This window comes from Epinephelus moara, chromosome 6 (genome assembly GCF_006386435.1).
Source record: "Epinephelus moara isolate mb chromosome 6, YSFRI_EMoa_1.0, whole genome shotgun sequence".
In the NCBI taxonomy this organism is placed as follows: domain Eukaryota; kingdom Metazoa; phylum Chordata; class Actinopteri; order Perciformes; family Serranidae; genus Epinephelus; species Epinephelus moara.
The window spans coordinates 11,286,904-11,310,704 of record NC_065511.1 but is presented as its reverse complement, the minus strand read 5'-3'; the positions used below and the strand labels follow the sequence as shown (position 1 = coordinate 11,310,704).

Sequence of the window (23,801 nt, the reverse complement as noted above, 5' to 3'; positions counted from 1 at the left end):
GAAAAAACCCTGGTATCCCCTTTATCATCATCATTAACGTACCTATTAGTCTTTCAGCACGAATCGGCTACCCAGACGCCAGCAGTTCCTGCTCACTGTTGTGGGTGTGTGCTGTGATAACGTTAGCTGCTAAACAACAGGCTATAGCTGTGTAGTAACTCTCGTTCCCTGGCTCATGGGGTTTGTGTTGTGCAACCATGTGTGTGCTGCTGGCTTAGCTGCTAAAGAGAGTCTCTCTCTGTGCAGCAGCTTGTGCCTTGGCTCAGGGGTCGTGTATGGAACTGTGCTACCGGGTTAGCTGCTACGGAGAGTCTGCAGCTGCGTGGTGGCTTGTTCTTTAACTTGTGTTTTTATCCACCTCTCTCTCTCACCATCAACCTCATAATTCACAGCAAAACCTAAGTGGCTCTAAACACCAGAACTGTAGGTTATCGAAGGATCTTTTATTCCTGGTCTGGTAATGGCATTACTAACTATCTTACAACGAGCTAGCTTAATGTAGTGTGCCTCCCAGTGTGTCTCACTGTAGCAGAATGTTTTGTTTTGGGGTTGTAGGGGTCAAATAGCATGCTGCTTGTTCTGTGGTATGGGCTGCCTCATTGAGCGCATTGGCACTGACAACATTATATTAAACACAGTTTAAGCTTAATATTTTATTTTCTAAATGTAATAGGATAGTTCAACATATCATATGGTTTGTAATTTGTATTGAACTGAAAGCTTTGAACCGAACGCTTCAGTACAAATAAGAGTATGATGACACCCGTACTAACAACTAACGACTTCTTTGCACGCCATTGTATTCTCTGGTGTGTGGTAGGGGTGTCAGCTCTACATGTATGAGATGTAGAATTAGGTAAAGAAGCTTTTTTTTTTTATATTTTTCTAGGCACTAGTGAAGGCAATATTAGCAGGTCTGTTGGTCTGACACTCTGGTCCAGAGTGAAATATCAAAACAGCTACTGGATGAATTGCATCATAAGCTGACCAGAGATGGTCAAATTATTCAGTTGTCCAGCATTAACGACAGTATACCTCTACATCTAATGATTGTCCAGACAAGCCATACGTTGAGATTAATGCTAATATTAGCATGCTAACATGAGATTACTGTTAATGTTAGCATGCTTACAGTACATTAAGTAAATTTTAGACAACCCATTATAAGCTGCTACACGGAGGATAAGACCTTTTCATTAAGGTAACATTATGATTTTCTTTATATGACACATTGCTCCATTAAAGCCAGTCTGCTAGCTTTTACTGTGTATTTATATGTAGTTGAAATTTTGTAGAAGCATACCCTCCTTGTCTGAAAAGATAAATGGCATGAGCAGGAGCAGGATTATTTGGAATTTAAGAACGTCAAGTGAGTCCAGAGGTTTCGTGCAGAAATGTTAGATTGCCATTGGTAACACTAGATGGCGGGTTCATTTTCTCCCTCCATTTGTTCGCACAGGGCAGGACACTGTGAGGACAGGCATGGAAAAGTGTTGTATGGGACATTAGAGGCCCAACCTTGAACCCAACATGAAGAGCTGTTTAGCCTGGACCCCATCACCATTTGTCAGTGATGACTGGACAATAACCAAAGAAACATTGCTCACCTGTGAAGGGACCTCATAGTCCTTCTTCCCACTGACTGGCTCACACTTCCTGCAGCTTGTCTGTCCCCCTGTGCATATACCCATTCACCCTGCTTAGTCTTGTCGTATATTTGGTACAGGGAGGGCTTGGCTGTCTAGCACATTGTGCCGTGCTGCAGCAGTCTTATCTGTTGACAATAATAGACTCAGAGGAGATGGGAGAAAAAGAGAGAGAGAGGGGAAAAGTGTGGGGGGAAATGGAGCGGCCGACGTGACAAGTCAAGACCAGCCCGGACTGCTGCTGGTTTGCCAGGAGGGTCGTCAGTCCGTCCAGTCCCAGTGATGCTATTTTGGGCAGCAAGGATTATTAAAGCATCCTCTGACTCACCCCTCAGCTTTTTTCATTACCTCCTCACTTTCTGTGTAGCCAGACAGCCGCGCAGCGTCACTGCCTTTGATTTCAAATGCAGCTTGCTCACTGGAATGAAAAATGCATACTTAGCAGAACCAAGAAGAAATTCATGGTTGGAGAAAGAGAGAGTGAGAGAGAGAGAAAAAGAGAGAGAGAGAAAGAAAGAGACAGTGTGTGTGTGTGTGTGTACGTGTGCATTCAATTACTTGTGTGTCAGAGACAGAAAGAGATGGGAAGACCGTAGTTCTTAAGACATATTTTTCCAGTGCAGATATACAGCCCAGTGTTTGGTTACAATAGAATTTGCTGTCTTATGAATAGCTTTACAAATCTCAATATGTTCTCTACACAGAGTACTTTGTACAAACGAACAATGACTGATGAACACTGAGTAGTCAACATGCTACAGCACAGCAGCAGGCAGGAGGGGAGGGTCTCCATGGATATTCCCTCATGTTAAGCTGGAAAGTCTTAGTAATGTGTTTGCACGTGGGGGATGTCAGTGTTAAACTGTGAATAGTTGTTGCACTCTGTTGTTTACTCATTTTATGAAGCCATAACTTTGCCTGTGTGTGTGATTGTACAGCAGGATGATGCATGAGTGCTACTTGTCGTCAAGCATAAAAATAATGCAACACATACGTTACTTATCACTTCCTGAAACCCCCTTATTTAGCTTTTGCTGACCTTTAGTAGTTTAATTAATTGCAATGATGTAGCAGCATACTCCACGGTGTGTCAGTGCACTGTGACATCACTGTTGAGTGTAATTACAGGTGCAACAAAGCAAATTTTGGACCACACCCATTAGCGATGCTGGATGTAGTCGCACATGCAACAGACTTGAAACTTCCAACCAGATAAATCGGTACTTTTCAGCCTGGTGTCTGGTTACTCCTTTAAATATAATTCACAGCAATACTCTGAATCCTAATGAAAAAACTGCCTTCTTTACTTTATGTATTTGGTGTTCAATTATAGGGACTTTAACATAATGCTGCATCACATTATACGTATGTGTGGGAGTGACTATATCCAGTAAAAACAAGAGAATTAAAGAGTCAGGACCCAGGGTAAAACTAGTTGGCTGCGACGACTTCCAGCACTCTGCAACCCTGCATGGGATAAGGATTTTAATGGATATTTTGTATACTACAGTGTTAATTTGGCAGCTATTTTAGTTTTACTCTCAGTCTTTAGATGAAAATGCTTATTTGTTTTAGTCACATTTGAGCCTTTTATTCATTATAGTTTTAATCTAGTTTTAGTCAACAACGACTCAAAACATTTAAGCCCAGTTTCAGTCAATAAAAAGTCACTACATTTTAGTCAACATTATATGCTTACTTCACATTAGGACTTTTAACGTTGCAGTTAGCTAACTTATTGTGGCATAAGTAGCAAGTGTGTCCATAGATCCATTCTGTTTTTTCTGACAAAACCCTTTTTGCATTGAAGCTATCATGTTGTTTTCACAGTACTTGCTGTTGATTTGGGACATCATCACCTGTATCGCTGGGATTCTGGGATTCTGGGATTCGGCACACACAACACATTCTCACTCCGACCACATCACATATCGCCGCTTGGTCATGGACTTTCCACGTCTACATATGATGTGCAAAGAAGCCCGGGTGTATCTGTTGTTGATGTTTTGGGAATGCCCGGTCAACTTTAACCTGTTATATGCATTGCGTCTTTTCAAAATACACTACCATTTTCTTGGGAAATGTACAGTTTGCATACGGTCACTTTCAAAAGAAACTTACTCTGTCAGTACAAAACTGTGATTTCATAATTTTTTCCTTCAACAACAAACACAGCATTAAGTTTAGCCAAAAGACGCACGTGGTTAGGTTTAGGCAACAAAAGCACTGATTAGGTTTAAAAAAATCACAGGGTTTGGCTTTACATTCATTCTACTCCAGGGTGAAAGTTGCTTATTGTTGGACCCATCCACACCCCTCCTGCTTGCCCTAATTGGGCTTTTCGCCCCTTAACTTACGTTGTTGTCCAGCCGTGTCTCCCCTGATGCTATCAGGTGCCGCGTATCATGCAGACATGAAAGGATGGCTTTTTTTCATCACTGTCTGATGCAAAAGTCACCACCCAAGTACAGGTATTCAACGACTTTGGAATGAGACCAGGTTGACACACATCCCTCAATCCATTTAATCAATGACAATACTTGTTCTTGATGGACAGACTAGATGCAAAATTGTGAAAAATATTGTGCATTTTGAATGTTTGATAGCCCACCACTAATATTTTAGTCTAGTCTTAGCAAGGAAAACAAAACATACATTTTGTCATAGTTTTTATTACACAAGGTCTATTTTTAGTTCATCAGAGGCTTGTCTTAGTCATGAAAAAGGTCATCCACCAACACTTGTCGTCATAGTTTTCTTTAACAAAATTAACACTAATTACAAATGTCGCTTTTTCCTGCCTCTTGCAAATATATTTTTGCTCTACCATGCCTTTTCCAAACACCTACTGAAGAGTTACTTCCTGATATGCCTCTTTAAGAGCAGACACTGTTACTTGTCATAGTAGTATTAATATTACAGATGGCTCACTACCAGTATCCCACTAAGCCATGACACTGTGACAGTGGGCCAACACGCACAATACCAGAAGCCTAAAATTAAAGCATCCAAATGGAAATCAGTCATCATTAATTTTATCATTTACAGATGTGTAAAAAAAAAAAAAGATATTTTCCTACTGTGACATGCCAAAAGAGTCAATGGAAGTGAAGCTATCTTTTATTCAGAGCAAGTCAAAAGCCAGTTCTTATTTCCCACGTCGTCACACAGGGTGTTATGTGGTTTCTTTAGAACTAAGATGACAACGTCTTTCATGTGGTGATGAAGCAGTAAGGTCTGGTCACAGATGAGTGCCAATCACGTGTATCTTCTCATAGGTTCAAATACTTGGTAAAAAATGTTAATTACCCACCAGTTTTGAGGTGTTGATTACTTACAGACCCTCCAGAGGACACTCTGTACCGCACACTGCAACAGCTCTCTGTATTACACTGCAGCTCTGTTCAACTCAAGCTGTAGTCAATAAGCATAATTACAGACAGTAGTCCTGTGCTGCTCCAAATTTGCCCCTGTGAACTGTCTGGTTGTGTGTCTGCTCAACAGAGGTGTTTGCTTTATTAAATTCCAGCTGTGATGTGCATTTTTTTTAATGCATCGGTGTTCTGTGCAATATGACACATGCTCTGCTCCTCTAACCTTTCTCTGTAGGGAGGGGAGAAGCAAGCAGCAGCGTAACAGTCCTGACTTGTAGCTAATCTTAATGGCATATTCTGTTGGGGCTTGGCCTACATAGAGTGCTAGCGGTGCCTCTTCTTAAAAAAGAGACCTAACAGGCGGTGCAGTGCGGAAGACGTATTAACCATACAGAGTATAAACATGAACACAGAAGGCACCGGTTGGTCTGCTCCTAGACAGGAGGATAGAGTGTGTGCCCTTGGAGCCAATTAGTGAATACACTCACAGATCTGCAGACATTGCCAGCTGAACTGCGAGATGTGGGGCTGCACAACTTTATGTCCACTTCAAACTTTCCACATACCAGGGAGACTACAGTGTGGGAGTGGCTGTCATCTGTTCCTGTGAATGAGACTGTGCTGCACACGGTTGTGTGCATGTGTGTGTGGCTATAAAGTGGTCCCATTTACACTTGTCTTATCAAGTGTCTCGCATCCAGATAAAATCCAGATTTGATTTAATACACTTACTTTTACACTTAGCCTCTCTGTTAGCCAATTCACAAATGTGATTACAATCCATGTTGGTTTTCCCAAGCTATATGCAAATCAGGTCAGCCAGAGGGTGGTACCAGTGCTTCAGATACTGTTTGGTGAAAATGCTAGAGGGAGAATAAAATATGCTTGTCGTAATTAAACTGCTAAAGCACTTGCAAGTGCTTTTGCTGTTTGTCTGGGATGCTGCAGAATAGCAAATGCTATCTGTAAAGGAACACAAACACATAACTGGGATTGATGGAAATAAGTGAGCAAAAGTTTAACTCAATTTCATGGGTTGTTCTTGCTCCCTTGCTCATATACATCACACAGTGGTTTCACTGATCTGGAATCAAATAAATATGTTGTAATCAAGCAGCAGCCTCTTGGGCTAAAAAATAAAGCCAACGCTTAAGTGCAGTTCCTTAAAATGGCCACGTGAGGCTGGCTCCAAAAGCATGTCTGTGAGGTGTCACCACTACAGTCTATGAGTCAGATCCACCCCTTGTTCCTCTATAGCTCCACCCTCTTGTCCATATGTGGTTACTACTTGCCTCCAAAAAGATGCTGACAGTGGCTTACTGACGTAGTAAAGGCAGAAGGACTAAAGTTTACGTATGCATATTAGAGATGCTTGTACACCTTTTAAACATCTGGCTAGAATGCATGTTAAATCTCCCTCTTGTTTCAATCCAATCCTGTTTATTGTCAACAAACTGATATATTATTATAGACAAGAGGACAAGACTGTTGGCTGATGACTTATAATTTGACGAGAGTATAGATTTGGTGGAAAAGCTGTTGGATAACTTACTGCCATGTGTACAGCAGTTCCTATCCAGTCCTCAAGTATCTGCACCCCCCCTGCAAGTTACTTGTCCATCTTTTCTTTTACAGCCCTGATACATTTACATCACTGGCATACTTCTTGAAGCAGTAGAAGCAGATGTACCTGAACAGTGTCAGCATCAAGTGTGAGCTCTTAAGTAGATCCGATGTGCCGGACTGAAAATACAGAACAAAATCTTTGCAGGACAGGGCGTACTTGAGGAGTGGGAGGACCATTTAACAGCACCATGGGAGATTTTATTCCAGCACAGAACAAGAACTGTTGACTTTTTACACTTTTGGAAATGCAGATTAGATTTAAACTGATTTTAGCTTGACACAATGCACATTGACTCTTCTGTTCTGTATTCTTTTAAAAAAAGAGTGATGCCAGTGAGGGTGAAGGCAGAATTTTCTGTTGCACTATACGGCATTTATGTTCAATGCTGTTGTATTTAAAACTTAAATGCAAACAAAATGCATCATTACATACAGCATTGTGACAAACATTCAAACTTACCCAGTGTATTTCAGGGTCTTTCTCAGGCCCACTACGCCATTGCTGATGCTCTGAAGTTGTCTTCTTGTCTCTTAAAGTGGCAGTCAGATGCACACTCTGCTCAAAGCTACCCAGAGCCCTGCAGCCTGGCTCCATTCTTAACTCTGTGGTGATAAAACACCCCCAAAGGTCCCTTACCATTTCCCCTCCTTCCAACCTCCATCCTGGGAAACACTGTGTCAACAACCCATCGCCCACCTGCCCTCCCTGATTCCACACTCCTGTCACTCAGCTGTCACCACCACCATTACAAACACAGCATACTCCAGTAGTGTATCTTCAGCGGCGTCTCATGGGAGGGCTGAGATGAGGAGGGAAGAATGAAGGAGGAAAAGCGATTGGAGAAACATGGTGACGGATGTGAAATGTGTTGAGGCAGAATAGTGAAGAAAAGAGGCAGGAAGAAAGACTTTAACAACACCCAGATACAGCCAGTCATAATACACTGGGTAGACTTATCAAACCAGGTCACTGAAAAACAGCTACGTCATCATGGTGCAGAACCAGAAAAAAGTCTTTGATCCATTTTGTAATGCACAGAAATTACGGGGTAGAGAAATCTCTCTATCTCTCTATCCCTCCCTCTATCTCTGTCCCTCCTCTGTATTTGATTTGATGCCTGAAAATCCACCCTGTGGATAAAAAAATACATAAACCATGTAATTTGTTCAGTTTAAGGATCATAAGTCCTCAGGCTGAATGAGATTAGGTGAGACCTCCTGCTCTGCTTGCGATTGGTGATAGATGTCAGCTAGTAATCAACCAAGGAATGTAATCCTTTCTTAGGCAGAGGACTGCTGCTCGACCTCCAGCCAATCTCGGCAATCACATGATGTTGGCGTTAAACCTGAAAGTCAGCTTGCTTTCAGGCCCCCAGAAGCCTTTGCAGCAGGGTCATAAACTGTGCCATCCATCCAGATCCAGCAGAGTGACGGGGCACTGTGGGCGCAGCAGACCGTCAGAAACAAAGCAGGTCGTGCTGATACTACAATATCATTTGGACATGAGGAATTGCAGCTAAACCGTCGAGTTGCTGCAGGATTTTAACCTGTTTTGATTGTACTAGGTAACGGGGGAAGTGGATGTGTTTCTTTTACTCCGAGGGGCGCCCCACATACACTGCGACCGGGCTGAGTCAGTCTTAGAAGGGAGCATGACGCTGCATCCGTAAATGGACTGTTAGAGGCATTTTTCCTCCTCTTGTCTCTTCTTCTCTGATTGCTTGCGGTTGAGACACGCACATTCAGCTTGTTTTTCTTCTGTTCTTGCTTTCTTTCTGGTTATCTCATTTCAATAGAGACCATTCCAGGATGTATTGTTGTCATTAGAGGGCCAGATTCTCTCTAAGAGGAGAGCTCTGCAACACGGCGCCACTCATTTGTTCTCATTTGACTTCTCTCCATTATCCGCAAAGTAGAGGTGGCACAATCCCCACGGGGGCAGCGTTGCATTTTCACCTTGATTGCTTTTGGCTTTCTTATTTAACATGTTTCTTCGGCAGCAGCAGTGGCAGAGCAGACAGAGTTGGTGTCACACACTCAGTCCGAAGAGTGCTGCTGCAAGACTACATTTACTGCTGCTGTCTGCAGATCATCCGTAGCCTTCTAGAAGTAAAACAAGGACAGTTTTTAGTGCTGGAGGATTGGAAAAACAACAAGGGCCTGGTCATAGGCTCTGAGCCAGCACTGGTACTAGGTATTTTGGATTTGACTGGACGGCTTTTGTGAGCAGTTTGTGCACAGAAGGCCATGTGTTTGCGTGGAGCAGCCAGACAGAGATTTGAACTGAGCTACAGCCCAGGATCTGACATTTACTCTCAGTAAGGCTGATTATATCTCATCATTTAGTCTGTAGTTTGGATGTAGAATGTATGATAATGCTGTGTGGTAAAATTGTTTATTTATTGGTCTTACAATTAAAGGTAGTATGAACATAATCATTTAAAGTGTATAATTAGTGTCTTGTGTATGTTGTGTTTCCTTTAAATAATAATAAGTCAGCTTGCATGTACAGTAGGTTGTGCATTTGTGCATTATAATTGTTCTTTTGCTGTTACATCTATAGTTAATTCTAAACAACAGTGCGGTAGCTTTCTTTGCCTCAGGGATAACCGTCACAACAGCATTAAAAAGCAGCAGCCTCATCATGGCATTTTATTTATATATGAATATGTATATTTATTTATTTTTTCAGTGTGTGCATGTGTCAAGGTGCCTACACATGCAGCTCGGGGCATGAAACCAGCAATATCTGTGAATGCTTCATCACACTACATTGTCTTTTAATTATTGATCTTTGTACTTGTAGTATGTCTTTGGTTTTAAATTGAATAGCAACACATTTTCTTGGCAAATGGGTGTGGGATGAAAGTCCACATTTTCTAATTCACTTTCTATGGAATTCTTCAAGAAAAGGCCAGGACATTTCTGTAGCATTCATAAATGTATGTTGTGACACATTTTACCTTTATCAAAGAATTACAGCTTCTGAGACTTGGTTATTGCACTTGGCCATATTGTGATTTCAATAATATTTGATTCATTTTGCGGTTCTAATTTCTAGGGATTTTTTGTTATCTTCAAGTGCATTCTAAGTTGTTTCTTCTTCTTCTTCTTCTTCTACTTTTTTTAACTGGAGATGGATGAATAGTGCAATTAATAATTGTGATCCCATTATTGAGCAAATGAATAATTATCATTTTAGCCAGTATTGTGCATCAATAGGATGGCATAAAGATCATGGACTGTCTGTGTGAAAGAAACGGTTGCTCAGGGCTCAAGTGTTCTCTCTGTACAGTAAATTGATTACTACCCTGTGTGTTGCAGATGCTCTGTGTAAATGTATGTGCGATAACCCTCTCTTTTTTCCCTTTTTTTTGACGTAAACCCACATCAAATGTTAATGATTTGCAACCACAGGGGCTTCCTGCTTGATCTCAGGCCTTTCATCATAGCTGATATGGAGTTACACACACATAAACACATATAGACTGAGAGAATGACACAGTTAGACAATCTAGTCCATTCGCAGCCTGGGAACTGGGCTCTGGCTGTGGATGTTTCTGATCAGATCCCGTCAGTAGGTCAGAGCAGAAACACATCTGACGAGGCAGAGCGGGACAACCTCACTGCAGACAGACCCACTTCTCATTACACCGCAGTGTATCGGGGAATTTCACCGATTGGTTTTTGTGTCATGTTGCAAAAAATAACAGCATATAAAGGTTTTATCGTGGCGAGCATGTCGGGTCACTTCTAATCTTTTAGGGTCACACTTTTTAATCTTTCGGGGCCATAGTGTAATCCCATGATTTTTGTGAGCCATGGATTTGATACATTATGCTGCTTTTGATAAGGAGAGTGTACTTTAAAAAGATGATTATAATATTGGAATTTAGAAGCACAGGAGGTGTATAAGGCTGTGCTGAAAGCAAAAACAGAATCCATGTTTACACAGCATGTTTGAGACATCACTCTGTGCCTTTTCTGATTCAGGGCGAGTATGAAGGTTTATCCCTCTGCATCACAGAGATGCCTTGTATGCTCCTTTTTTGATGTAAACCCATGATACTTTTTCTTACTCAGATATCAGCAATTACAGTCATTAGACCCCAAAGAATGTCCATGCTACACTTCACTGGAATTGTACCTTCTATAATTACATGTGACAAATATCAAGTGATTGTTTGATCATAGGTACATGAATCTTTTTTTCTCTATGTTAGATATAAAAGTCCTTCTACCAGTAATACGGTGAGGCCGCTGTCACCCTCCGTGAATTGAATCTTATTGTCATCACCGTCCTTGTCGCCAGCTGAATGAGGCCTCGTGATTCACACACTGTCACAGTGGAGAATTTCTATAGTTAGCTCAGAATAGGACAGCAGCAGCAACAAGGGCTGCTGTTATTCCCACAGCAGGAATGTACTACACTGTCCCGTTCAGACAGAGAACATGCCACTCTATTGTCGGCCTGTTAGGATGATTCACTGCCAGACGATTTTCTGCACACCACGCTGCCTGTGCTGCGGCTCAGTGCCATTTCTGCGGTGACATCACACACGCATCTTGCTATATAAGGGAATGTGATGGGGGGAGCACGTCACTGTGCAGTTCGTGACTCAATCGTTGCAGCAGCCAGGCTTCTGTGCAGCATCACGATCCCATGCTGTTCCATTCTGCTACTTCACGCTTGAAGCCTGACAAGGTTGGCTGAATGCACCATGCACACCAGCTGCATGTTTAGCAATGGGTCACAGTTAACTGGCATCTTTCCCACTTTTTTTCACGCTTCTTCTAATTCACATATATTGTCGATGATCTCCTCCCTGTCCCTTTTCATATTTTGTCTCTCCCCTCTCTATCTCAGTCTGTGTCACTGAGGATGGAATGCAAATCTAAGATCAGCAGAGTGTGTTATGGCAGAGCTGTGGAGAGCTCAGAGGTATCTGCAGAGAGGCTATTACAGTAGCAGTGGCAGCTGGAGCAATGGGGGAATAATGCACAGTACAAAATTTAGTGCTGCGCCACCGCTCTGTTGTACTTACTGAAGGCTGGTTAAGGGCCGACAGTGTTAGCATCAAGATGCAGATGCTGATGGAGTGGAGTGTGGTCGCTAGCTTACTTGCTAGCTACCATAGACGTTTCTGTGTTTGGACAGGAAGGACATACAAGGCTAAACGGGAGCAGGGAAATGTGATACTTGTGTCAAGAGGAGTTAGAACTCATCAAAGGGCAGTTTGTTAATGTTTGTTGTAGCTGCTATGTGCATGTACTATGAGCATGTGTGTGCTCAGGGTGTAGCATTCCAAGACAACATCCCAGAGGAGACATTAGCCTGAAGCCCTGAGGACATGCTGAGAGCCAAAGTGAAGCATTTCTTAGGCAGCCAGTGCAGCACACGTAAAACACACACAGCTACAAACACGGAGGCATGCACAAGTGAACACATGCTCTCACATAACACACCCCTCCATCATCATCAAGTCACTATAAAAAGGCGTTTCTCATGCTCATCACACACTCCCTAACCCCCCCCCCCCCCCCCCCACACCACAGTCTCTCCCATCCAAGTCACGGCGCCTGTCCCCTACTCCAGCATATCATTTCTGCTGCCGCTTCACTTTGGATTTGTGAATGAAGCGCTGCTCAGTTAGTGTCCAGGAGCAGGTCATGAATAATGCAGCAACCCTCATGTGTTTCTCCAGCCGCGTCTGAATCACCAGTGAGGCTGTGTTTGTGTGCTAAGGTGATAGGAGGCATTTGTTTTGATGTGAGGCAGAAAGGAGAGGTCACTTGTGTGAGCTAGCTGCATCACAAAGACTTCAAATGGCCTTTTGTCTTCCTCTGTATTTATTGTAAATAAGGATGTGTTCATTAAAGTGCACATCCATTAGTCTTGTTTTTGTTGTGTGCGCGTTTCCGCTGCATCTTTGGTGCTAAGATGTTGTTTTGTTCTCCATTTGCAAGAAATCACTCATCGTGCAATCAGTTTGTGGCTAATACTGTCCATCTTTTATGTTGGATTTTCTGTTGATGAGGTAGTGTAGTAGGTGGTGGTATTTTCTTTAATTGTTCAGATGTGGTGTTCATTCTCTCAGAATTTTAGAGGGCAGCACTCCCTGTGTAATTTTTTTTCCTTTGGAAAAACATTACTTATATCAGAAATGTACAATGGTAATTCTAAATACTTTTATTAACTGGCAATGAGTTTATCAGTATTACTTTTGTTTCAAATGCAGACAGTTATCAAGGCTGCATTAAAAGCTTTTGATCACTGAAGGAGAGAAAGTACAATCCGAAACAAAGCCCCAGCAGCCAGTTCTTAACCCAACATTATAGGGCTTGGCAATACATTAACATCATATCAATATTGTGATATAGACTAAATACTGTCTTAGATTTTGGATATTGTAATATAGTTAGTGTTGTCTTGTCCTGGTTTCAAAGGCTGTAAAGTGATGTCATTTTCTGAACCAGACTGTTTTAGCTGTTCTATTATTTGTCTTTACCCACACAGACATTACATCCACATTACTGTGGATTATTTATCAAAAGTCTCTTTGTGTAAATATTTTGTGGAAGCACCATAGTCAACCCTACAATATTGTTATAATATTGATATCAAGGTATTTGGTCAAAAATATAGTGATGCTTGATTTTCTCCATGTTGCCCAGTGCTACTGTTACTTACACATCCAGCACAAACAGGTCAACACTGGCATCCTGACATTGAGATTGATAATTGGCTGAAAGCTGCATAGAGCTGCACTAAGATTCTCAGTATTAGTAGTACTAGCTGGCCTTTCACATGACGGAATTCAGTTATGATATAAAAATATTGCTAATAGTTTATTATCCTCCTGAGACCTCAGCTTCTGTTAGGTCTACATTTTTAATGTCTCCGAGCTGTTTGGGATCAGTAGGACCTGATATAAAAAACTAAACATTGTCTTTGGACAGGAAGTAGTTTTGGAAAAAAAAGATGTTTTCATATGAGGATATTGGGTTTATTTATTTATTTATTTATTTTTTTAAGATATTTTTTGGGGCGTTTTTGCCTTTAATTGATAGGACAGGTAAGTGTGAAGGGGGTAGAGAGCGAGGGAATGACATGCAGCAAAGGGCCACAGGCTGGAGTCAAACCCTGGCCGCTGCGGCAACAGCCTCGTACATGGGGCACCTGCTCTACCCACTAAGCCACTGACACCCCAACATTGGGTTTATTCTTAATAGTCACAGTGTGTAATAATGTATAAGAGAGTTTATTTCAATGTTTTTGAGAATGCTTCAAATATAAATGTCTGGGGATTTGTTCGTTTTGTAACTCTGGATGAATTAACTTGTTCCGTACTCCAAGGGATGTACTTTGTCTGTGAAGACAGTCACACCTAATTGGTCCCCAACATCCTCAAACAAGATGATTGTAAACGCTTGTTACTATTGCTAAAATTTGTAAATGTTTTGAAAAATCAAACTACAAACATTAATAATAATAATTAAACAAACAGTGTCCATGAATGAGGACAGGTCTAAGTTAAGCAGAATGAAGTTTACAGTGCAGCAGACCCAGAATGTGATGTCCTCATATGAGTACACAGGGTCTCAGGAGGATATGCAAATTATCTATATGTCAATGTAGCATTTAAAGCAGCAATAATTGATTTTTCTGGCCACTTGGGGGCAGCAGAACAAGCCATAAACACAGCACTGACATATTATCATCTTATGAAGTTGGTATGGTGAACAGATTAGCAAGCAGTTGACTATTTCATCACCCAGCAGTCTTGGAGCAACATTAGCATTCAGTTGGAGTAATGTTGTCAGCCACTTGCCAAAGTACGTCGGATATTCACTTTCCTTTTAGCTGAGTTTTGGTCCCCACCAACTCCAGAGGGAAATACCTGTTTTCATAGCTGCCAAATGCTCCATTATATTCACTAGCTAGTCGCTAACTTTGTCTTTCTGCTATTTGGTGCTAGGCAGGTAGTATACAGTAGGGTTTAATGAGAAAAGAACACTTAAACACTCAGTCAGGTGATAATTCTCATCATGACGTGCAATCCCTTATTGGTTATTAAATCTTTAAAAAAAAGCTGAATAGTCAATCACTGACTAATTCAATAAACCATTAAATGCATTTCTGTAGGATTTTTGCTGTCTGGGGATTTTTCTGTAACTGGCCCAAACAATTGAGTATGTCCTTCCTGTTATTAAGTAAATCTTTCTTTCATGTACTAGTGATCCCGAAATCACAATTTGTGCCGTACTATTGCTCAACTTCTGCCTCCCTCTAACAGCCCATATTTGAACTGTACAGTAGTTCATGAACTATACACAGTGCTCATACATCATTCTTTCTCTCCTTAAAGCTGGCACTTCACTGTAGTGAGATTATGCAGTGCTCAACACAGAGAACACAAAAGCATCTTTTCCACATGTGCCTCGCTGCCACAGTGCTGATATCTATTGTACTTTACATTTATTATACTCAGGCTAACCTGACTGGTCTGTGATACAGTGGGCAGGGACCAAACCTCCTCTGTGGTTCAGTGAAGTAGCCAATCACACGTGAGGAGTCCTTACCTTGGCCACTGAGCAAGGCTGGCAGCAGTGATTTATGAAGCCCTTTGAAATTTATGGAAAGTTGTCACGTACAAAATTAAAGGAATGCTTCACAGAGCTTTTTCCTCACCAAAATGTCATTATTATTTTGGAGGAAAAGTGGGAGAAATGTAGGAGAAAAGTGGCTTATGAATAATTGATTCTCTACAAAAGAATAAATGCATTAATGCACAGTTAGCCTCCTCCAGGCTTTTCGCCCACTTCCTGGCTGGTTTCCTTTCTGACAGTCGGACAATGATAAAATGATTGATAGCTAATTTTACGAATATAGGGCTCCTGACTGCAACTATATCTAAAAATATATATAGGAAGTTGTATTTCTTTTTATATAATTTCTTTTTATTGATTTTTCAGTGAAAAACTAAAACAAAACACAGATATATAAATATACACACAGAACAGGTACATCAGACAGGGTCATCTACAGCAAATCACAATGACAGTTTTTGTAAAAAAAAAAAAAAAAAAAGGGGCTGGCAGAAATCAGGCTGAAGGATAGGATCTAGGGGCTTTAAGGCACCCACAGTTCTCCATTAAAGTCCACAGTGACACAAAATACCTTCCTCCGTACAGCCCACAAGGTCACCAGTAAAAAACATAGTAAATAGAAATGAAATAAATATGTATTTATACGGAGAGAGAAAAGCTCACGACCCAGAGCAAAATTTCAGTGTCCCAGTGCAGCAAAATAAAGTAAAGAATACAGATTTCCACGCAGAGTAAGTTGTATTTCTTTTTAATGAAATTTTCAACATAACTGCAAAATTTACTTCTCTTCAGTCTTGTTTCAAAGAGGACTACTCTATGTTATGAAGGCACATGATTTCAGACAATGTTTGAAAAAACTGTGTGAAGTATGAGTTCAATGATGTTGTGATTTTAGTCCATACCCTTACTTAGTGTTGTATATTAATGTTTTTTAAGTCTTGGGTGGCGTTAGATGTTTTCACCTGAAGGAAAAAGGTGGCAAGATAAATAAATGGGAACTTTGCTCTGAGGTTCATAAATTCAGACAAAACTCAGGCACGTTTTTATTGTCTGTCTACATCCCTTCATGTCCATTTTACTGTGCAAACAGATACAATCTGTGAAACTCTGAATCATTTATCAATGCACTGCTTTCAGTGCACTGTCTGGTTCCTCATCTCTCTGCCTTTGCACGCGCGCACACACACATACACACACGCACTCACACTCACACTCACACTCACACTCACACTATTAATTTGGAAATACAAACAGGTCATATCCAGGCAGGCTGTGCTGTTAATCTTGTGTCATCCTGTTGTTTATAATGCATTGCAAATGATGATGATTTAAGCACCTATATCAACAAAGTAATCAGATGCTATCAAAATGAAAATGAAAGATTGCCTATGGCACTAAAAGAGTCAAATATCAGATACAGCATTGTCTGTGTGAAGACTGCGCAACCTTCTAAATCAAATTCAATAATCAAACAGGATTTTCAAAGCGTGAGTGTATGTTTTTCTGATGCAAATACCTGTTTATGTATGTATTTGGAGAATGCAGGCTGCATTACATGTCATACTCATAAATAGGGCCATCTCAGGAAATATGTTTTTCCTTGCACATGTTGTCTGTACGATCTAAAGGTTACATTCTGTTTGAATACATAGTGTGCTGAAAGGAGAGCATTAGTCAGCCATGTTATAGAGCATGTAGAGTCTGTTGCAGTGTGAAGAGGGTGTGGTGCTGCATCCTGCTGCTTAGTCCCATTTCTCTCCCTCTGTGTATGTGTGTGTGTGACAGAGACAGAGCAGGCTTTCATCAGGTTTTGACAGGACTGAGGCCTACCCAGTGCAGGGCAAAGTAAAGAGAAGCTATAGATTACAGACTGTATTCTTCAGCCTCAGCAGAGTGGCACAGAGATGCGTGATAAAACTCTGTGAGGCTAATGTCTGACTGATACCTCACATTTCCACCTGCACACAGGCAGACACTGTATGCTCACTGGACATTTAAATAAGCATCAACATGCACACACAAACCTCAGTTGATCCATCATATATAATGTGTATTAAAAGAATCAGAGGACATCCAGTTCAAAGTGGACCAACCACTAAGTTCCACTCTTTTGTTCCTGTCTCCCTGTCTTTGATCTACAGGAAACGAAGCCCATCTGCATCCAGGGATCCAAACCAAAAATACGACCAAAGGGAGGGGGGCGACCACTCACAGTATGCCCCGACGGACGGCGGCATGCCTAGATCACCGTCTGACTATGGGGATGGGGACCCTCGGCGGGCTCCGCGGGGCCCACACATGTACCCAGACGTGGATGCGGCACGGATGGGCTACCGGGACCGGCGGGGCCCCGGACGCTGGCACTCCCAGGAATACCCACTGGACCAGGAGCTAGATGGACCCAGCGAGTATGACCTCCAGCGGCAGCGCCAGGAGGAATTCCAGGCGCGCTATCGCAGCGACCCCAATCTGGCACGCTACCCTGTTAAGCCGCAGCCCTACGAGGAGCAGATGAGGATGCATGCTGAGGTTGGCCGCCTGAGGCATGAGCGCCGCCATAGTGATGTCTCCCTGGCCTACACGGAGCAGGACGACCCAGGCCCCATCCGGCTGTCCCGTCAGCATCTCACCGAGCGCCGGCCGCCTATGGTGGGACAGCGCTCCTACTCCGTCGACCGCTCCTCCCCTGGGCCCATGGGTCCTGGCCTTGGAGGCCATAGAACCTCCAACCACAGCCCCCCGACGCCACACCGTAGCCCTGTGCTGGGTGACAGATCTGGGGACCTGCGGAGAGGGGACATGGGTGGAGGCGGGGATCCCATGAGGAGGCAGCAACACCACTTGGATCCCAGTTCAGCTGTCCGTAAGACCAAGAGGGAGAAGATGGAGAGTATGTTGAGGAATGACTCTCTAAGCTCAGACCAGTCGGAGTCGGTGCGCCCACCACCCCCCAAGCCCCACAAAACCAAAAAGGGAGGAAAGATGCGGCAGGTGTCGCTGAGCAGCTCGGAGGAGGAGCTGGCTACAACACCAGAGTACACCAGCTGTGAGGACGTGGAGATAGAGAGTGAGTCAGTCAGTGAGAAAGGTAGGAGCCACATACACTGCCAAGCTCACTCATTTTCACTCTGCTACTTTCTCTGTTTATAGATAGATTTATTTTGTGTTAATTTATACCAAATGCACATTTCTCAAATGCTTTTCATGTAATTGTAAATCCATCCTTTCTAGTATTAGACTGACATATTGTTGTTGAGAAAGGTGGATTTCATTTTGTTCTGATTTAATTTAATTTATTGTTGCTGTCACATGTTGATATTGATTCTTGCAGCTGTTGACTCAGATATAACCTTCAGATTCCCCAGTCTACAGTCTCTGTATAAGTTCTTTGTGTGTTTGTATGTCTATATGTGTATTTGTATGTGTAGGGCTCATTGTTTTTGAGACCAAAAATCTTTAAATTTATTTTTGTTTTTAGATTAAAAAAAATCTTTTAAAAACATAAATAATAGAAAACTCTGAAGAAAAATTGATGAAAACTAAATTTTTAGCAGAAGCACTAGATTTGCAGTTATTATTATTTTTTTTTACTTTGGTACATAATCACGCGCTCATTTGTATTTTCTCTGCATATTTTACTTCAGTTCCTATTTTCTAAGCTTAATACTTTCTTCACTGAAAACTGAGGTCAACAGAGAATTATTTCTGGAGGAAACACCACAGCTTTTAATCTGTGTGGTAACTGTGTGTTTAAAACTGCTTCTTTTATAAGATCCTGGCATTTTCACTTTATTTCACACTATTTGAAAATCAAAAATAATGAGCCATACATATGTGCAAACCACAACTGCATTTTACGTGTGTTGTCTATGAATCTACTCTAACAGCTCCCGTGCCTTTGAGGAGGACGTTTGTGCACTCATGAGCCAGCCAGATTTGTTTCAGTGTGGATGAGTGTTTATGTGTGTGGCTGTGATTTGAAATGATGTAAAACTACTGCTCACGAGGCCTTCTCCGTATTGCTGTCATCTTATGGCACACTTTGCCAGGTTCTACCACAGCTGGTTCACATGGTCGGTCCATTGTGCTGACAGTTACATAACTGACAGAAAGAGGGAAACAGGGAGAGGGCTGGGGTGAGGGTGTCGAGTGAAACAGGGTGAGCTGAGTTCATAACAGTTCAGTGTTGTAGGGAATGAATGAATGTTATTATAAAAAAGGGGATGAAAGAGCTGAAGCTGATTATGTTTTCCTGCAGTATACTGTTCCTCTTTCATTAGCTTTGACTCTCATACTGTAGTGCTACCACCCAGATCATACCGATGATGTAATTCCTGGCACAGTGGCTCTTTACAATGTGGCGGTAGGATTATGGTTCAGTCCAATGGGGAAGGGAGCAAAAACTGGTCATGGTTGGGGGTTAAAGATAAAAAAAATTCATGTCATGTCTCTGTAGCCTGAGTGTCAGACTGAAGCTCCCAGAACCTTCAGTCTGACATGGCTGCCATTAAAGGCGATTTACAAGGGGGAGGGAATTTGATTTTTCCCTAACCAATCAGTAGAGATCAACGACTCACCCAGAATCTGACGTCATTAGTATCCATGCCTCGGGGGTGCCGAAAACAAGCAAGCATTGCCCGTTTAAAATGTCTCTGTCGTCGTGCACACCCAGCTGCATCGCCGTTAAATCCAGTTTAGCAGCTTCCTTAATTTGGTCCTCCATTAACGCGAGTAGTGGCGAAATACCTCGATTGCATCGTTAATGTGGTCTGTAGGATCTGTAGCGGTCGCCATTGTTGCTATCCTCACCAGTTGCCCACTGGCGTACAGCTTGACATCAGCGTGGCGCTGATTGGCTAATCGCTAGACCCCCGGCGTTCTTTGGTCCGTCCATCGTTTGGACGAGATAAATCGCAAATTCATTGAAGTATGCCAGACCAGAGATGCAAGCCGACTCAGTTGAGTGGGCGGGGTCTATAGTCTGGAACCAGGCTAATGTCTCTGCTCAGGGTTTATCAGAAGTGAGAGTAAGTCACACATGCAAGTTACAAGCAAGACTGAAATCTTAACCTCTGAATCTCATGCAAGTGCCAACACACTGCAGTGAGAGACAAGCCTGTGAAGTTGCGTTCCTACAATAAGTCAAGCAAGTCATGTGTATTGCTGGGGGTATCTTCTAGGGTTTTTTTCTGATACCGGTGTTAAGTTGATACTTTTAAAATGGTACCAGAGCCAAAACGTTGCCTGAACTGATACATTTGATCAAAATAAAGCACAAAAAGGATAAGGATGCATAACACATTCACATAATAAATAAAACCTAACCCAACTACAATAATTAAGAACGACAAAACAGTTATAGTACTAATAAAAGTAAAATCAATTTTGAGTTGGGATCAATAATTGTCTCCTAAACTGAGGAGAGACTCCGCAGCCAGACATTTCTCCATTATCTGTTCAGAAGTAGCCGAGATTATCATTATGATGAGAATAGCTGCTCCACCTTAACAGTCCACCTTGAAGGAGCCTGGTCAGTTTCCAATGTCAGGCTAATCACGCTCACCACTTAAGCTTGCTAACATTGGGGCTTACCTGCTTTACTTTAATCAGCAGGTGGTAAGCAAGAAACTGGAACTTCTCTCGGGTCTTGAGGATTTTTAGCATTTATTCAATTACAAATAACCTAAACTGTCTCCGGTCGCAGCAGCCTCACTATCACATGTGTGCTCCCCCTCTTGCAGCCACACACTTGCTACACACACAGTCTATCATAATGCAGATTTTGGTGCCTCATTTCACTGACAGAGTCCTATAGGTACCGGTCATGATATAGTTTAGGTACTCACCTTTAGTCACGTCATATGAAGTCAAGTCATATGAAATCTGATCTACCCCAGTTTCCACATTTTCTGTAAAATAGTTAAAGATCAATTATTTTCAGCATTACTTAAAACTGTTGAGCCTGCTTACACCTTAAGAACAACAATGGCAAGTGGGGCTCTGAAATTATAATAAAGCTCTTAGGGGCTCTCAAGTGAAGACAGTAGTACAACACAAAAAAATGTGTTTTTGGTGGTCGTGTCACTTACTACCCTCATCAACCATGAAATCCTTGAATCCAAATTTTATTATTTTTGGACTAGCCCCCTCCATGCACTGGCCTCTGCTATCCTAGTAGGTTGTCAGGTTTGCGTATATTCCACTAGAAATCACCCAATCACACGTTTCAAAAACAAATGTAGCCTCTCAATATCTAGAAGTCAAGTCTCAAGTCATGAATACCAAGTCAAAGTCAAGTCAAGTCTTTGATCAGTGTTAGTCATGCAATTTTCAAGTCCTCAAATATGTGACAAGTCTCACCCACTCACTAGTTTTAGGGCATTCACTGGCTGTTTTGCTGAGTTTTCCAATATGATCTGCCAGTTTTATTTCAGTGACTGTCATTACCCAAAAACTGTTTAAACATTCAAATAATAATGTTAACTATTCATTCATGCAGTGGGTCTAGTTCACTACAGTGTGCCTGATTGAAGTGGTATGCTAGGTAGTGGCTCCGCCTGTCCTGTCCCGTTGTCTAACTACGACAATAAAATAGAAATGGGCATCAGATCGGTTATGGCAAATATCCTACCTGGCCATAGACACACACGCACTTGTCCAAGTGTATAAACGTGCACTGGCAAGCAAACAGTTGGAGTGACTGAATTAAATGCCACTTTGCATAGAATCAACATCAAAAGCAATTGTTTAGGCTGTTAGCTTCTTGACTGCTCCACCTGCTTGACAGTTGTCGTAATTGCAAATTGATTTTGTTGTCAAACCTGTAATTACAGAGGGCTTTACTTTAGAGATGTTAAAAGAACTAAACACAAAGAAAGGGGGAGGCGCAATTGACAAATGGAGGAATAAAAGATGGAAAGGAGGAAGGTGCAGTAGCACAGTTTGCTTTTGTCAGTAGCACCAAAGCGCCTGCCACATGCTCAAAATGTTTAATCTAGAGGAGAGGGGAGGAATTCAGTTGGTCTGCTCTGTTATGTAACTGTTCTCCTCACTAAAGGAAGCAGCCCAGCACTATAGCGCTACATTATTGATGTGGGAGTTTCCAGGTTTCCAGGTAGCCATGGAACAAAAATAGGGAGAAAAGTAGGCTGTTTTGAGGGTCAGAGTTTCTGTTGTTTCTGTCTGCTTCTGTCTGCCTCCTCCACAGGTCAGCCTGTGTAGGAGAAAGAGGAAAAACAAAGGAAAGAGCTGAACTATTGACCTGAATAAGTATAGCAAACCACACTAGCTACAGAACTTCCTCGGACAGCTGAAAATGTGGAGCTATCTTTGGTCTCTGTTTGGTCATAATTGGCAGTTTCATTAATTTATGACATAATTAAGGCTGCTGTGATATGGTGCATGCAGAGAGTCTGATAAATGGTTCAGAAAATTCTACTGAACCATTTATTTTAGACCAGAGTGTCCTTGTTTGCACTCTGTCAAGTAGACTTAATTATATAACAGACAGCAGAGAGGGGATCCAAACTGCCCCAGATTTAGACATGTGTCATTCTAACAGCCATAAAGAAAAATCAGTCAGTATTGGCAGCACATAGAGTTTACGAATGGAACAAATTTAGCATGACTGTGGAAATGGGAAGGATGTATTTCAGCTGAACCAGGTTGCGCAGGTGTTTTTTTAATGCTCCCATGAAGGCACCACTTGGGATTTACACCAACTTTTCAGTCTTAGAGGCTAACCCAATCAAGGAATCTTCCTGTATGTGCTATGGCATGCAAACCAAGCACTCTTCAATTAGAAATCGTAGAGAACATTTACTCTCACTAGGAGTGAGACAATAAAAAAACAAACAAAAACAGAGCAGGGAAGCAAAGAACACCAATGGCAATTGCCTGTGAGGCCACAATGGGAGACAGATGAGAACAACGGCAGAAGGCACCTTTTGGTCATACGTGGCCTGTCAGCATCTTGGGTGTGTGGACTTAGCTTGACTGGGTCTGGAAAATGGGTTTGCAACAGCAGGCTAAGCAGGGTGCATGTCATGCCCTCAAATCTCCGACACCCCAAGGGGGGCGCTGAGTAAGGGGGAGGGCTTGATGGAATGAGAAGGAAGGGAAACCAAGGGGAGGAGGAGACTGGAGGAGAGAAGGCGTGCCAGCTGTAATGGGCCTGGCTTGTGCCTGCGAGCGCTGGAGACTGATTTATCACGGTGGTCCTCTGCCTGTGTTTTCCTCCTTATTGATTCCCCTGACATGCAGTCTCATAATAGTGCCGAACAGACAGAAAAGGAGAGGCTGGCTGGCTAACTACAAGCAGAGAGGTGGACATTGTGTAGTGACAGCCTAAGTTACATCCTCATTAATGGCTTCTGGGATCCGTTTTTGCACCTCAGTAAGTCTGTTGGGTTTGTGGGCTTTGCTCTCTAGTTGGATGTTAGAAAATATTCTTATTAATTTCATAACCTAATGGGCAATATTCCTGTGTTTGTGCTTAATAGTAGAAGTTAGTTGTAGGGCTTTTGTTTTAGGATATAAGTACATG

At 42.1% G+C, this 23,801-nt stretch overlaps 1 protein-coding gene across 1 annotated transcript in view; it reads left to right on the top strand.

Annotated features, from left to right (window-relative positions):
* The window catches only part of rims2a (regulating synaptic membrane exocytosis 2a), a 163,725-nt gene that overhangs the window by 64,434 nt on the left and 75,490 nt on the right, over positions 1-23,801 (top strand). Inside the window, exon 8 of the mRNA XM_050046488.1 lies at positions 17,398-18,344. Within this exon, the coding sequence (XP_049902445.1) occupies positions 17,398-18,344 (947 nt within the window). The remainder of the gene's footprint in view (positions 1-17,397; positions 18,345-23,801) is intronic.